Below are 15,661 nucleotides of genomic sequence, written 5' to 3' on the forward strand. Positions count from 1 at the left end.
TCCACTGAGGAAGACAACAGTGTCTTAGCTATTCGAGCGTTCATGATTCTTTTATTACCTAAGCCATACTTGAATAATAAGCTACACACAAGGTATTTCACTTCACTTTATTCGTTATTCAAACTAATCCTGGTATCACCTTACATAAAGATTTATGTCTTTAGGTGAAAGCTGTAATTCTATTCTAGGCCGTATCGTATCACAAAGGTTTAAAGCTGTTACCATAGAAACCGCATGATGATGCAATGTGATCTCTCTATTTTATTTCAGGGTTAGTGCTGTCAACCTATAAATGTGCTGCAATACCTTCTTAATCGCTCAGATTGTGTGATTATTCAAATAAGCCAATCCTTTTTCTGTTTAGGAAACCCAGGTGAAAACTGACATAAAATTCTTCAGTTGCAAATTTGGTGGAGGAGCAGAGTAGCTGAGCTAGTAGCCAGTATTACTGACTTAAAGAAAAAAAGCACTGGACTAAGATGGAAGGAGACACTGAAGTTCCCCCTTTTAGCTATGCCAGAGCCCTCTTTCCCAATTCTGATTATATCATGAGTTGGGGGTGAGGGTGGGGTATGTGTCAGGAATACACACTGTACCAAGAATCTCCAGAGGCTTCTTTCAGATGCCCTTTCAGAGACACTGAATGTTAGAACACGGAATAGAAAGAAGGCAAGGTGTGCATTCTCATTTACATTTCAGAAGACAGAAGTTGAAAGCAGGGGCTTCGGGCATACAATTAAATCAAGTAGTGCTATAACACGAATTTTCTTAAAGTCTAGACACTAAGGACAAATGGAGGACTGGGAATATGGCTTAGTGGTAGAGTGCTTGCCTAGCTTGCATGAAGCCCTGGTTTGATTCCTCAGCACCACATAAACAGAAAAAGCTGGAAGTGGCGCTGTGGCTCAAGTGGTAGAGTTCTAGACTTGAGCAAAAGAAAAAAAAAAAAAAAAAAAAAAAAGCAGCAGCAGCCAGGTGATACTCAGGCCCTGAGTCTCAAGCCCCAGGACTGGCAAAAAGCAAGACAAACAAACAAGATGAAACTAGAAACATGACAGACAGACAATGAGACAGAGAGAGAATTGTCTTGTCCCTCTGCATTGAGTGTCTTGCTCTGCTCTTCCTTTCCTTGGCCCCTGGAAGAGAGCCTCACAGCCCTCAGAGCAGCACAGCTCAGAAGACCCAGAAGTTTTTCACAGCCGTATTGCTTAAGTGTCCCAATAATGTCCTCAAACTCCTATTGCAGCAGCCAAAACCCCTGTTAAGGGGACCAGCATAAGAAACAAATGTACTAATGTGCATCATAGGACAGTGAGACATTCCCACACGGGTCAAGTCATTTCTATTCACTTAGCCCACAAGAAGTGCTTCTTACAAGCCATCCCTCCCCCTGTCTTTTTCTTGATAGTCACTTTGTTGCTATAGCAAATCCTTCTATTTGAAAGGACACCGAGTGGAGTCTACCTTTTATTTTCTGATGAAGTGCATAGAAGGGGGGAAGAGAGAGGCACCTGCGTGCCTACACCTTGCAGGTGTTTTCCCTCATTGTACACTCACTCTTCCCTTGGTGGTTTGGCAATGCTTAGACTACTCACCAGACGTGGTTCATATAAGAACTTTTTCAGAGTTCAGATTACTTGGTGAAAATTAGGCACATGTCCCCTCCCTTTCCCCCCTCCCCACCCCAGAAACTACATTTGTTTTCTATTACAGCAAATCATGACTGTTAGTCTATAGACTAAATATGCTGGTATTTGAGAAGCCTACTGTAGGCCAACCATTTATTACATCTTAGTGCATCCAGACTGCCCAGGCCTATGATCCGATGGGAAGAATTCATTACGGGGTCACCCACAATCCCTGCCATGTCTATTTCTTGCCTTCTGGTCAAGAACAAGTCCACCCTGATGGCTCCTCCTTGTATTTGTTTCTGCTTTCCTTTGAACTTGCTGTCTGGAAGGTACTAGTGATTCTGAGATACTTGACTTCCCCTTAACTCCAACTCCTGTTTCACTGAACGGGTGGAGAAAGCAGCAAGAAATCATTGGTGGTGCTCCTGCCAGTGGCAGGTGCCATGACAGACTCTTCATGCACATTGCTCATTGTCCTTCACAAGGTCCCCAATGGGAAATACATGCAGACAATGTAAGGGCTGTGATGGAAATCTGATGAGTTTTGGCTTATTTGCTATGACAGAGCTTGGGTTTGCCAAAGCCACACTAGCTTTTCCAACATACCCTGGTTGGGTTTGGGTTTTTTGTTGTTGTTGTTTGCTGGTCCTGGAGCTTGAACACTGGGCCTGGGCACTGTCCCTGAGCTTCTTTTTGCTCAAGGTGAGTGCTCTCACAGTGCCGCTTTCTAGCTTCTATTGGAGATAAGAGGCTCATGGAGTTTCCTGCCCTGGCTGGCTTCGAACCACAATCCTCAGATCTCAGCCTCCCGAATAGCTAGGATTACAGACCTGAGCCGCACGGCCTGGCTTACCCTGTGTATATTTTTGCATAGACCATGTGGCTGCCTGTTCTGCGTGCGTGCTCATTTTTTTCCTGTACAGACTAAGTTACATTCCACCTTACACCAAGGGGTTTGTTCCAGTAGAAGACAGGGTCAAACTAAAATGGGATTGCACTAGAAGCTGTCTTTCAAAAACCAAGAGGTAAAAATAAAAAAAGAAGCAGTCTCCCTTTCGCACTTTGGGAAAAGATTTGACATTTATCAAAATTCAATAGCAAGGATAAGTTTAGAATTTTTTTTAATGGTATGAAGTTAACCCATCTGTAACTGGAAGGCTAGAGTTTCACTGTTGCATTCTTTTTTTCAGAAAAAGAGCTCCGCATAAAAAGCAGTTAATAATGAGGTTTTGTTGGGGGTTTTGCATGATAAAAGTCTGTAACTGAGCAGCTTTAGCTACAGACACTCCTCCTCATAAATCCTTGGAGACTGGGAAGCACTTCAGAGGAGACAAACCCCTTGTAGTCTTTAGAAGGGGTAATTTGCCATGATGATAGTTAAATACAGAGAATACTGAGTGGCTGGCTACAAAAGAAGATTCTGAAAATGAAGCTGAGGCTGAAGTCTCTGCTGAAAATGTATGTAAAATTTCTCCTAGGCAGAGCCAAAGTGGTCTCTCTGTCTGACAGAGGCAGATTTGACATTGCTACTTGACCACACGTACTTGATCTAGTAAGTCCACTCCTCAGAATTAATCTCAAGGAAATAATTTGTAAGAAGAAGAATATACATTTTATACAGTAAAATTTATTATTGCAGGAAATGGAAAACAGCTTGATTTTCAAAAAATTATAAAGTACATTTTTGTTTTATGAAATTTTCTCTCTCTCTCTCTCTCTCTCTCTCTCTCTCTCTCTCTCTCTCTCTCTCTCTCTCTCTCTCTCCAGTCCTGGGGCTTGGACTCAGGGCCTGGGCACTGTCCCTGGCTTCTTTTTGCTGAAGGCTAGCACTCTACCACGTGAGCCACCGCACTACTTCTGGCTTTTTCTATATGTGGTGCTGAGGAATTGAACCCAGGGTTCCGTGCATGGTAGGCAAGCACTCTACCACTAAGCCACATTCCCAGCCTTCTCTTTCTTCCTTTCTCCCTTCCTTCCTTCTTTCTTTCCTTTCTTTCTTTCATCATTCACAGTAGCGACTTGCACTTGCCAGGCAGGTACTCTACTACTTGAGCTGCAGCTCCAGCTTAGGAGTACATATAACTTCATTTTTTGAAGATACAGAGACACTAAAAACACTAGCATAGTGTGCAAAGAAAAGGGTGTTAGGTGAATGGCATGGAAACAAATATGTATCATGTGATAGTTACTGACATAACAGAAACACATAAATTGATAAAGAACTAAGGGATCCAGAAAACAAAAAAATGTTAAGAGTGATATTAACATGGTACATTACAGGAGTTTTTAAAACATTAAAATCCTTTTTCTTTTGTAATAACAATTCTGTTTGGGTATTTTTGCAATGTTGGAAATCTAACCCAGGGTATATTCAATTTTTTGTCTTACTATTCCTCTCTCTCTCTCTCTCTCCCCCTCCGTGTATGTGTGTGTGTGTGTGTGTGTGTGTGTGTGTGTGTGTGTGTGTGTGTGTATCAGTCCTAGGGAACTCAGAGCCTACATGCTATCTCTGAGCTCTTTATGCTCAAGATAGCACTCTACCACTTTGAATCACAGCTCCACTACTGGTTTTTGAATGGTTGATTGAGATTAGAGTCTCCCAGGGACTTTTCTGCATGGGCTGGCTTAGAACTGGCATTCTCACATCTCAGCCCCCTGAGTAGCTAGGACTACAGGCATGGGTCACCAATACACAATTGGAGTACATTACTTTTTTTGGACAATGTCACTCTTTTCTTTGCTTTCCCCTAGTTTCCCCCTCCAACCCCTCCCCACAAGTTAAATTTTCCACATGGTATATCCACATAGTATATGCATGCTCATATTTGTTCACTCTCCCTCCTCTTCTGTGCCCTCCTTTACCCCATTATAAGAACAAAGAAAACACAAGGCAAAAGCAAATGCCACCACCACAACAACAAAGAACCCACATTTCCATTTCCGGGAGTTGTCTATTTGTTTTAAAGTTAGAATCAGGCAAACTCAAGACTTGGACAGAATGTAAACTTTTTTTTTTTTTTGCCAGAAAGTAATACACATGGCCTGTAGTCCATTCTTTTCCTTCCTACTGGTCTTCTGATCATTCACTAGAATCACTCACTGACCTCAGCTTGAAGTATTCTAGGCTTTCTCTAGCCCATACCTCCAAACTTCTCCAAATTCGTCTGCACTGCTTCCACGAGTCAAAGAACCACACAGTCCGATCTGGCCACCACAAAGACCCCATTTCTTTGGTACCAATTTTCTGCATTTTCTCCTTTTGTCATTGCTGTGACCAAAATGCTGGAGAGAACAACTTACAAGAGGAAAGATTAATTTTGGCTGTTTCAGAATGTCAACCCAGCATGGCAAGAATGCATGGCAGGGGGCTGGGAATATGGCCTAGTGGCAAGAGTGCTTGCCTCCCATACATGAAGCCCTGGGTTCAATTCCCCAGCACCACATAAATAGAAAACGGCCAGAAGTGGCACTGTGGCTCAAGTGTCAAAGTGCTAGCCTTGAGCAAAAAGAAGCCAGGGACAGTGCTCAGGCCCTCACTCCAAAGCCCAGGACTGGCAAAAATAAAAAATAAAAGAATGCATGGCAGAATGAATAGTTCACCTTACAGCATCAGGAAGCAAAAGAAAAAGCTATATACTCTGTATCAGGGATTTTTCTTCTCCTTGCTTTATCAGCTGTAACTTATATGTAATTTTATTTCATATTTGGGGTTCTGAAGATTGTCTTACAAAGGTTATGTGTGAATCCTTCAAGTATGAGTATGTTATTGAATATATATATATGAATATATAGGAATAGATTCAAGTATGAATATAATGTTGATATAGAGTGTTACTAATTCACAAGTACTAAATACTATTGTTTAAATTTTCAGTGAAGGGAATTTGGCTACAAAGCAAGTAGTGTTCCTTCAGAGGCCAGTTATGTGGAATTCAGCTGCTCATACCCCAGAGGTGAGTAAAATTAATGCTTAAGAGAATGAAAAAGACAAGCCACAGACTGTAGGAGGAAAAAATTCACATAACATCTATATAATGGTATTGTACTATATCTAGGACACATCAAAAACTCTCAAAATTTAACATTAAGAAAGCAATGATATTTAAAAATAGTTAAAAGTGTTGGAGGGGCTGGGACTATGGCCTAGTGGTAGAGTGCTTGCCTAGCACACATGAAGCCCAGGGTTGGATTCCTCAGCACCACATAAACAGAAAAAGCCAGAAGTGGTATGTAGAGTGCTAGCCTTGAGCAAAAAGAAGCCAGGGACAGTGCTCAGGCCCTGAGTCCAAGTCCCAGGACTGGCAAAAAAAAAAAAATTAGGTATGTTACAGGTGAAGTTAAGTAGACAAGAAATTAACACATTGAAAGATATTTAGGCTGGGTGGTAGCTCACATCTGTAATCCTAGCTACTCAGGATTGAAAGCTCAAGATAGCACTTCATCATGGTTCAAAGCCAACCAGGGCAGGAAAGCCCATGAGACTCTTATCTCTATTTAATCAACAAAAAGCTGGACATGAAGCTGTAACACAGGTGAGGTGGTAGAGAGACAACTCCTAGACCTTGAGTTCAAGCCCCACTACTGGCACACATATACATAAACACACACATACACGACCCTTAAATTACTATCTATCAGCAAAATGCAAATAAAGACGTGATGAGACACCATCAGTAGAAGGTACACCTATTAGAAGGGCTAAAATAAAAACAACACTACTGTCTGTAAGAATCGGTGATGCCAAGCAGGAAGCAGAACACCAATTGAGGGTCGGAATGCATTTGGCAGATTCTTAACAAAGTTAGACACATGTCTACCATTATTAGCTCAGCCATGCCCATTTTGGGTGTTTATCTTAAAGAAGAATAAACTTAGGTTCACACAAAAACTTGTACACAAATATTTATAGTGGTGCAGAATTGCTAAAACAAGGGAAGAGCCACATGATAAACAACTCTGACACATCCATGCAATTAAGTACTATTCAGAAATAAAAAGATATGAGCTAGTGGTTCAAATAACAACTTAGATTCACCCTGTAGGTGTTAGGCTGAATAAAAAAAGCCAGGCTCATCTGGGCTCTGGTTGCTCACACCTATAATGCTAGCTACTCAGAAGACTGAGATAGGAGAATCCTGATTCAAAGTCAGCCAGGGCAGAACATCCAGGAGACATTTATTTCCAGTTACCCAGCAAAAAAGCCAAAAGTAGAGCTGTAGCTCAAGAGATAGAGAGCCCCAGCTTTGAGCAAAAAAGCAAATTGAGAGTATCAGGCCTTAAATTCAAGCCCCAGAGCTGGCACACACACAAAAAAATTCTTTTAACTTTCCCAGTGATCCAAGAGCTATATTTGGCATTAGAGCAGCTTCCAAGTGCTCAGGGCTGAAAAGTCCTGACTGTCCACTCCATGTTTTTACCACTTCATGAATCTTTTTTTTTTTTTTTTTTTGCCAGTCCTGGGGCTTGGACTCAGGGCCTGAGCACTGTCCCTGGTTTCTCTTTGCTCAAGGCTAGCACTCTGCCACTTGAGCCCACAGCGCCACTTCTGGCCGTTTTCTATATATGTGGTGCTGAGGAATTGAACCCAGGGCTTCATGTATACAAGGTGAGCACTCTCGCCACTAGGTCATATTCCCAGCCCCAACCACTTCATGAATCTTATTTCTTGGTCTCTTAAACTCATTCCATCATGACACTGTTCAATATTCTGTACCCCACAATGTCTTAGGATAGCAGGAATAATGCTAACTTAATTCTTTTGTTTTGATTTTTTTTAATGCTGAAGTAGAAAAGGAGGTAAAGTGATAGGCCATTCAAAATTCACTGATTCATCACATTTTAACAGGTCACACCCTTTTTTGCAAGTGAAAATGCGTTTCCAAAGTTGATTAGTTAATCAAAGGTGGTAATGAATCTGTATCCAATCCTTGGTATGTTTTCCTCCCAGTTCCTGGTGAAAATAGGAAATCAGAAGATTTATGAGTAAGCCTGGAACTTCAGCATGGAAAAATCTTGCATTATTGATGTAGAAAGATAATCATCAGGAGACTAAGATCTGAGGATTGTGGTTCATAGCCAGCAGGAACAGGAAAATCCATGAGATTCTTATCTCCACTTAACCACCAGAAAATTGGAAGTGGCTTTGTGGCTCAAAGTGGCAAAACAGGGGGCTGGGAATGTGGCTACTTGGTAGGGCGCTTGGCTAGCATGCATGAAGCCTTGGGCTCGATTCCTCAGCACCCCATAAACAGAAAAGGCTGGAAGTGGTGCTGTGGCTCAAGTAGAATGCTAGCCTTGAGCAAAAAAAGGAAGCCAGGGACAGTGCCCAAGCCCTGAGTTCAAGCCCTAGGACAGGAAGGAAGGAAGGAGGGAAATCATAATGTAGTGTGCTAAATGGAAATGTGAGTTTGTAGAAATTATTGTGTTGTATCTAGTTTTTTGTTATTGGTTTGTTGGTACTGGGGCATGAACTCAGAGCCTAGGTATTGTCTCTTAGCTTTTATACTCAGGGCTGGCATTCTATCACGTGAGCCACACCTCCACTACCAGCTTTTTGCTGGTTAATTGGAGACAAGAGTCTCTCTCAGACTTTTCTTCCCAAGATTGCTTCAAACTGTGATCCTCAGTTCTTAGCCTCCTGAGTATCTAGGACTATAAGTGGGAGCCACCCGCACCCCACTAATATTCAATGTTAATAAGGAAATCCTCATTGAGTATGTCAGAGTTGGCCTCTGTATGCTGGTATACAGTAAAGAATTTACTTGCAAAATTTCCCTTTGACCCTTTTGCTGGTGAAGAAAGATCCCAATAGCAGAGAGCACCTTGCAGCCTCCAGGTACCAGGCCTTCGTATTTGATTAGTCAAAGTTAAGTCATTCAGAAATGAATTCATTTATTCCTGTGAGAAAGACACCACTGGCCAGGCCTAAGGAAAGAATTATCAAGCAGTGCTTGTCAGCAGGGTCTGAAGCCAGAAAGTAAATTCTTTGTTGGGGAACAGGGGGCCATTCTCAAACTCCATGCCTCTGTGGGAGTAAATCACAAGTTCCTCCATTTGTATTAATTCATTACCTTTGGTGAATGGAAGAAAGGGGAGAAAGACTGGAGATCTGCTATGTGTGTGTGGCAAGTTCAAGGGTGTCCATGACAAATATGAGACCACAGAACTATGCCCAAGTTGGATCATGAAAGAGGCTGTGCTGAAGAAAGACTCACTGTACACATTTGCCCCTTAAACTTGCCCACAGACTCCAGTGACTAAGCCAAGGAGAAAATAAAACAACCCTATGGGTTAATAAATGTACGACTGGACTGGGCATCTAATCACTATGTGTGTTTTTTCTAAGACCTGCACGATTTTAGCTCTTACATTCAATAATGGATAATTTTCATTCTTAACTAGCATATGAACAAATCTTTGGCAAATAGACTTTATACAAGAGAAAAATAGCTGTGCCCTGATGGCTCACACCTATAATCCTAGCTTCTCAGGAATCTGAGATCTGAGATCACAGTTCAAAGCCAGCCCCAAGCAGGAAAGTCTATGAGACTTGGCTCTAGTTGGACATTAAAAAGCTGGGAGTGGGTCAGGTGTCAGTGCTCATGCCAGTAATCCGAGCTACTCAGGAGGCTGAGATCTGAGGATCGTGGGTTAAAGCCAGCCAGGGCAGGAAAGACCATGAGATTCTTGCATACAATTAACTACCAAAATCCAGAAATGGTACTGTGGCTCAAAGCACTAGCCTTGAGGACAAAAGTTCAAGGACAGTGCCCAGGCCCTGAGGTAAGCCCCAGGACTGACACAAGAAGAAAAAAAGCTGAAAGTGGACCTGAGGCTCAAATGGTTGAGCACCAGCCTTCAGCAAACTAGCTAAGGAATAGCCCAGGCCCTGAGTTTAGGCCCTAGTACCAGCACACACAAAAATGTGGGCAGGTAGGGGATACTATGCTTTTAAATTTCTTTTTCCCCCTAGTTGTGAGATTGAACTTGGAGCCTGGGCACTGTTTTGAGCTGTTTTTGCTAAACACTAGTACTCTACCACTTTGAACCACAGCTCCACTTCTGGTTTTTGAGTGACTGGAGTTAAGAGTCTCACGGAGACTTTGCTGCCCAGGCTGGCTTCAAACCGAGATCCTCATATCTCAATCTCCTGAGTAGCTAGATTGCATGTGTAAACCACTGCTGCCCTGCTAAATTTATCTTTAAGTACTTTTTTGGTCTTATATGCCTACAACCATGTAATCATATTCCAATATAGGGCATTTCATTGGAATTAAATTAAATCTCCTCTGCATGTGGAGCACTAATTCAATTTCAGCTCTTTTATCAACTTGGCAGAGATCAGGTTCTCAGCCTGAACTCTACCAAGGACACTGTCAGCCCTCAGTAAATTCTTTTTGTTTTTTAAATCTGTTTTGCTTTTTGCCAGTCCTCGGGCTTTAACTCAGGGCCTGAGCATTGTCCCTGGCTTTTTGGTCAAGGCTAGCACTCTACCACTTGAACCATATTGCCACTTCTGGCTTTTTCTGTATATGTGATGCTGAGGAATCGAACCCAGGGCTTCATGTATATGAGGCGAGCACTTTACCACTGGGCCATATTTCCAGCCCCAACCCTCAGTAAATTCTTTGCAAAGATACCCACAGTAACTGGGCATTGTCAGTGGCTCACACCTGTAATCCTGGCTACTCAGGAGGCTGAGATCTGAGGATTGTGGTTCAAAGCCAGCCCAGGCAGGAAAGTCCATGAGACCCTTATCTCCAATTAGCCACCAGAAAAAAAACGGAAGTGGTGCTGTGGCTCAAGTGGTAAAGTACTAGTTCTGAGCACAAAGAAGCTCAGGGACAGCGCCCAGGACCAGAGTTTAAGCCCCATGGCTGGCCAAACAACAACAACAAAAAAAAAACTGGTCACCCACCGCTGACCAGTCTGGCCAATGAGCTGGATCACATTACTGAGCCTCAAAGGTCAGCACAAGTACTTGGTGGCAGGACACAAAATGAAGTGTGCATACAACCCTTGAAAGTAACCCATCTGACTTTTCCAGGACCCTTGAGTACAGGCTATAATCCTCTGTAACCCCAGGACAGAGAGCCACGGAAGAGGGTTCTACTCTTTACATCCCAGCTAACATCAAGAAAAGTATATTTCTGGCCAAGTTCCTGTAGCTCATTCCTGTAATCCTGGCTACTCAAGAGGCAGAGATATGAGAATCTGGTTTGAAGCTAGATGGAACAGATAAATCTAAGAGACTTATTTCCAGTTCACTAGCAAAAAGCTAAAAGAGGAGGTGTGGCTCAAATGACAGAGAGCCAGCCTTCTTTTGTGTGGGGCAGGGATGTGTTTGTGTGGGGTAGTGTATCTCAGTACTGGGACTTGAATTCAGGATCTGGGCACCATCCCTAACTGTTTTTGCCCAAGGCTAACACTCTTCTACCACTTGAGCCACAACTCCATTTCATGCTTTTTGCTGGTTCATTGGAGATAAGAGTCTCAAAGACTCTCCTACCCAGACTGGCTTGAAAATAACTATTCTCAGATCTCAGATGAGACCCACTGACACCCAGCCATTGACACCAGCCTTGCCTGGAAAAAGCCAAGCAAGATCATGTATGTGGCCATGAATTCAAGCCCCAAAATTGACAAAAGAAAAGAAAGAAAACTCTATTTCTCTTGTCCCTTGCTTTGTTACCCAGGCTATAGATGATTGTGTCTCTTTCTCTCTCTGGAGAGCTGTAGCAGCCTATCTGCCTGCCAGACAGCAACAAAGACTTTCAACACAGCCAGGACTGAGGAGCCGTGGCTCTGAGCTAGTCCTCAAAGTTAGGCAGGAACTTGTTCAGGATGCCAGATGTTCAGATGGAAGCCAGGGCCGCCAGCCCACCGGGCAAGCCTCCACCACGTGTGCCACACCTTCAGCCTCGGGAAGGGGCAGGATGGTGATGGGAGGCCAGGAGATGCTGACATGTAACTCTGGACTGTGGGTCTCTTGTGTTTCAGAGGAAAGGCAGCAGGCTTCTGAAAGGCCAAGACAGGAACAGAGGGAGCAGCGGGAGCAGCAGCATGGATGCGGTTGTGTCCCTGCCTGGGGAAGGCAGTGCCTCCTTGGAGGAGGGCTGCCTTTCTGCCTCCAGAGAGTGCTGGGTCAAGGAGGAGAGACCTAGCTTCTCCGGCTTCGGTGGCGGAGGTGGGGACAGTGGCCTGCGGGAGCTAGATGATGGACAGCTTGACCAGGAAGATGGAGTGACTCAGGTCACATGCATGTGAGCTGCTGGGGAAGCAAGAGAAGGTCTTGTAAATGGTTATTAAAACCATTGGTCAACTGACTTCATTCTATTACCTGATCTGCATGTATGTAATTTTTTTTTAACTTTTTCCAGACTCAGCCCTCTCTCTAACGGACGGAAACTTTGGCTCAGCCTCCCCCAGATGCGGGAGAATAACCAACATATTTGTAAATTTAGAATCATGTTTACAACGCTTTCAACTAAGACATCTGTCTAAACAGGTTTCTTCCTAGGTTATTAGGCAATAATCTACTTCAGTTTCTCATGGATGTACAAAATATACTTCTTTGACCATTTGTGGTAGAAAGACTGAATATGCCAACCCATCATTTACTTAACATTCTCAGGAAGTTACAGTCTTACAGTGAAAAATATAATCTCTCTCTCTCACACACACACACAATTAATTAGTGAACTCACTTATTTCCTGAATATAACAATCCAAGTTTTCTGTGACAATGGCTTGTACATACGAAGCAAACTCCTATTTGTTAAAATATTCCTTGAGAAGAACCCCTCCTGTCTGTCTGCCTTTAGATGGTGACCTTATTACCTACCAACCCCAAACTGACTCTTGGAGCTCAAGTATCATTGCTCCCAACAGCCTAGAGATACAGCAGAGCTCAGTCCAAGGAAAAGGCTGAATTTTCTTTCTTTTTTTTCAATTGCCAATACTGTTGTAACCCACTCCACCATGACCCAGAGCAACACAGTAATGGAGACTGGACTGTGGAACTGAGGTTTGGGGTACCAGGAGACCTGTAGCCTTCCTCCAGGTTCAGATCTCAAGGTTCCATTCACCAAGGTTTTCATTGGTCTTTTTTTTTTTTTTTTGGCCAGTCCTGGACCTTGAACTCAGGGCCTGAGCCTTGTACCTGGCTTCTTTTTGCTCACAGCTAGCACTCTGCCACTTGAGCCACAGTGCCACTTCTGGCCATTTTCTATATATGTGGTGTTGAGGCATCGAACCCAGGGCTTCATTGTATATGAGGCAAGCACTCCTGCCACTATGCCATATTCCCAGCCCTTTATTGGTCTTTTTTTTTCATTTGTTTTGTTTTTGTTGCCAGTCCTGGGGCATGGATTCAGGGCCTGAGCACTGTCCCTCGCTTCTTTTCGCTCAAGGCTAGCACTCTACCACTAGAGCCACAGCTCCACTTCTGGCTTTTTCTATATATGTGTTGCTGAGGAATCAAACCCAGGGCTTCATGTATACGAGGCGAGCACTTTACCACTAGGCCATATTCCCAGCCCCCCTTTATTGGTCTTGAGCATGGAGTTAAGGTACAAACTTACTCGGGACAATATTTTGTATACAAGTGGTAGATGACCTTATTCTGGGAAGGATAGCTAAACAGTAAACAGCTTACCATTTCCATAAACCTAAATCCACCCTTTGGCTCCCACACAGTTTAGGGTAGAGGTAGCCCACACCCAGGATACAAGTGAGTTCCCTTAAGCAAGGACTGATTGACCCACATTCTGAGACTGTATGTTGGGGGAAAGCATTCCAAACTCCCCATCCTTTTGGGGTCTCACAGCTTGGATTTTCAGGCTCTCACCAATACCACAAAGAGGAAAAAGAAAGTAACTCCAAGTGCAAACCTAATTCTTGTACACATGTCGAGATTTGAATTTGTTTTTATCTTGACTCACTCAATCCCTCAGAATGAAGAAAGGCAGACTTGTCTGTCAACCCCACCGAAGAACAGGGTGCCCACAGCTTCCTCCCATCTCTGTCCGCCTTGCTCTCCTTGTGTCCACGTTTATCTGTGCAAAGAGATGGATTCAAATACTGCAAAATGGAAGATTTCCATTTCTGTAGTCTCCTACAGAAAGGAGGGGAACTTTCAAGTGAATGAAAACTTTCATTGATGGATTCAGCCTTCTCTATATATTTTGTATTAGCAGTGATGTTAACATTGTGAGATTATTTGAATAATAAAACGTCATTTGTTATTGAGCTATCATTTTATTGTGCAAAAATACTCACATTTTATATATCAGACAGATATGCATCATGTTAAATAGTGTGACTTAGCCCATTTCCATGAATAAATTTCTGGTGAGATGAACAGAAATGACCCCATGTGTCATACAGAAGCATGAATATTACAGGTATGAAGGAACTGGAGTTTGTTGGGAAAATAGAGAATGGAAAAGGAATAGGCCGGACTTGATCCTCAACAGGCAAGGACTGTTTATTGAGAAACAGCAAGCGGCACAGACCTTCCTGGGATTGGAGGCTGTGCTCTTGACTGGATTTTGAGGTGGGTTTATATAGGGCTTACCAAGGAAACAGAAAACAGAAAATGGGTTATGGTCCCATTGCCCAGCTCCACAATGGAATTCTCCGCCTATTGTTGTGGGGAGTACAGTGACTCCATCTTGACTAGGGAAACAGGGTAGGAAATGTTGGGGGAGATCAGGTCAACATGACCCCAAAATTCTGCTTCTGTAAATGACTTGTTTGTTGCTTGCTCTACTCCCTGCGTCAACCTCCTACATCTGTGCTATGCTTTTACCTTTATAAGCCCCAATTTGAGGACTGCCTACTCATGGGAGGGCACAGGTTTAACCTTGAGCATTCCACTACTGAGGTGGTCAAGCAGTTTACACAATCTTATCACAGCGAAGGGGAACTTCCCTGGATAGGACGGGGGAGATCTTAGTGAAGATGGAGTCAGCTTCTGCTCTCTTTAACTAATCTGAGATGGAGTCAATCTGATACCCCTCAACAGCCAATGATGGCTCTGGCCAGATCTGACCTCCATATTACAAAAGGAAAACTCAGGACTATGCCCCATTACTTTTTTTTTTTTAATGTATAAGCATACTGTTAGGTTTATTAAAGTAGGTAGCCAATAAAGGAGAACACCATGTGATGCTTGGCCTGGCTGGAGAGAAGCCCCCCCCCCCCCCCGCCCCCGCCTTATCTAGGTCATGGGCAGGGAGGTGTGGCCAGGTGGATTAGGATGTGATCTCAGGGAAGGTGGTGGTAACTGCCTCTAGGTCTACTGGTTACCCAGGTAACTGGGTGGAGACGTAACCAGGTGGGGGACATCCTCCTGGAACCCTTGGGGTGGACGTTACGCACACTTTTTTTTGGCTGTGCATGTGCGCCCGGGTGCACACTAGTCCTAGGACTTAAACTCAGTACCTGGGCACTGTCCCTGAACTCCCCCCCCTACACACACCCCATACTGGGGATGGAACCCATAGCCTTGCCCCCACTAGGCAAACACTTTGCCACTGAGCTACAACATCCAGCCCCCTGAGCTGCTTTTTCTCAAGGCTAGTACTCTACTACTTGAGCCACAGCTCCACTTCCAATTTTGGGGGAGTAGTTTGAGTTGAGCATTTCACAGACTTTCCTGCCTTGGCTGGTTTTGAACACAATCTTCAGATCTCAGCCCCCTGAGAAGGTAAAATTACAGTTGTGAGCCATTGGTATCCAGATACTTTGCTTTCAACCTACATTCTCTTTTTTAAAGAAATTTTTGTTATTATAACGGTGACGAACAAAGGAGTTAAGTTGCATAAATCGGTTTTGAGTGCATTTCTTTTGGACAATGTCACCTAAATTATTTCTTCTTATTGCAAATAGCTTTTTTAGCCAGGCAGGGAGACACTCACCTGTAGTCCAAGCTATTCAAAAAGCTGACATAGGAGAATCACTTCAACCCAGGAATTTGGGCAACATAGCAAGATGCTGTCTTTCAAAACAAAACAAAAACAACACAA

At 43.4% G+C, this 15,661-nt stretch overlaps 1 protein-coding gene across 1 annotated transcript in view; it reads left to right on the forward strand.

Moving 5' to 3' along the window:
• Rftn2 (raftlin family member 2) overlaps positions 1-13,992 on the forward strand; it is a 52,541-nt gene extending 38,549 nt beyond the window's left edge. Inside the window, exons 8-10 of the mRNA XM_048345031.1 lie at positions 5,506-5,584; positions 11,631-11,913; positions 13,584-13,992. Of these exons, the coding sequence (XP_048200988.1) occupies positions 5,506-5,584; positions 11,631-11,897 (346 nt within the window). The 3' untranslated portion in view covers positions 11,898-11,913; positions 13,584-13,992. The remainder of the gene's footprint in view (positions 1-5,505; positions 5,585-11,630; positions 11,914-13,583) is intronic.
• Positions 13,993-15,661: the final 1,669 nt, after the last annotated feature.

Source organism: Perognathus longimembris, chromosome 4 (genome assembly GCF_023159225.1).
Source record: "Perognathus longimembris pacificus isolate PPM17 chromosome 4, ASM2315922v1, whole genome shotgun sequence".
Classification (NCBI taxonomy): Eukaryota; Metazoa; Chordata; class Mammalia; order Rodentia; family Heteromyidae; genus Perognathus; species Perognathus longimembris.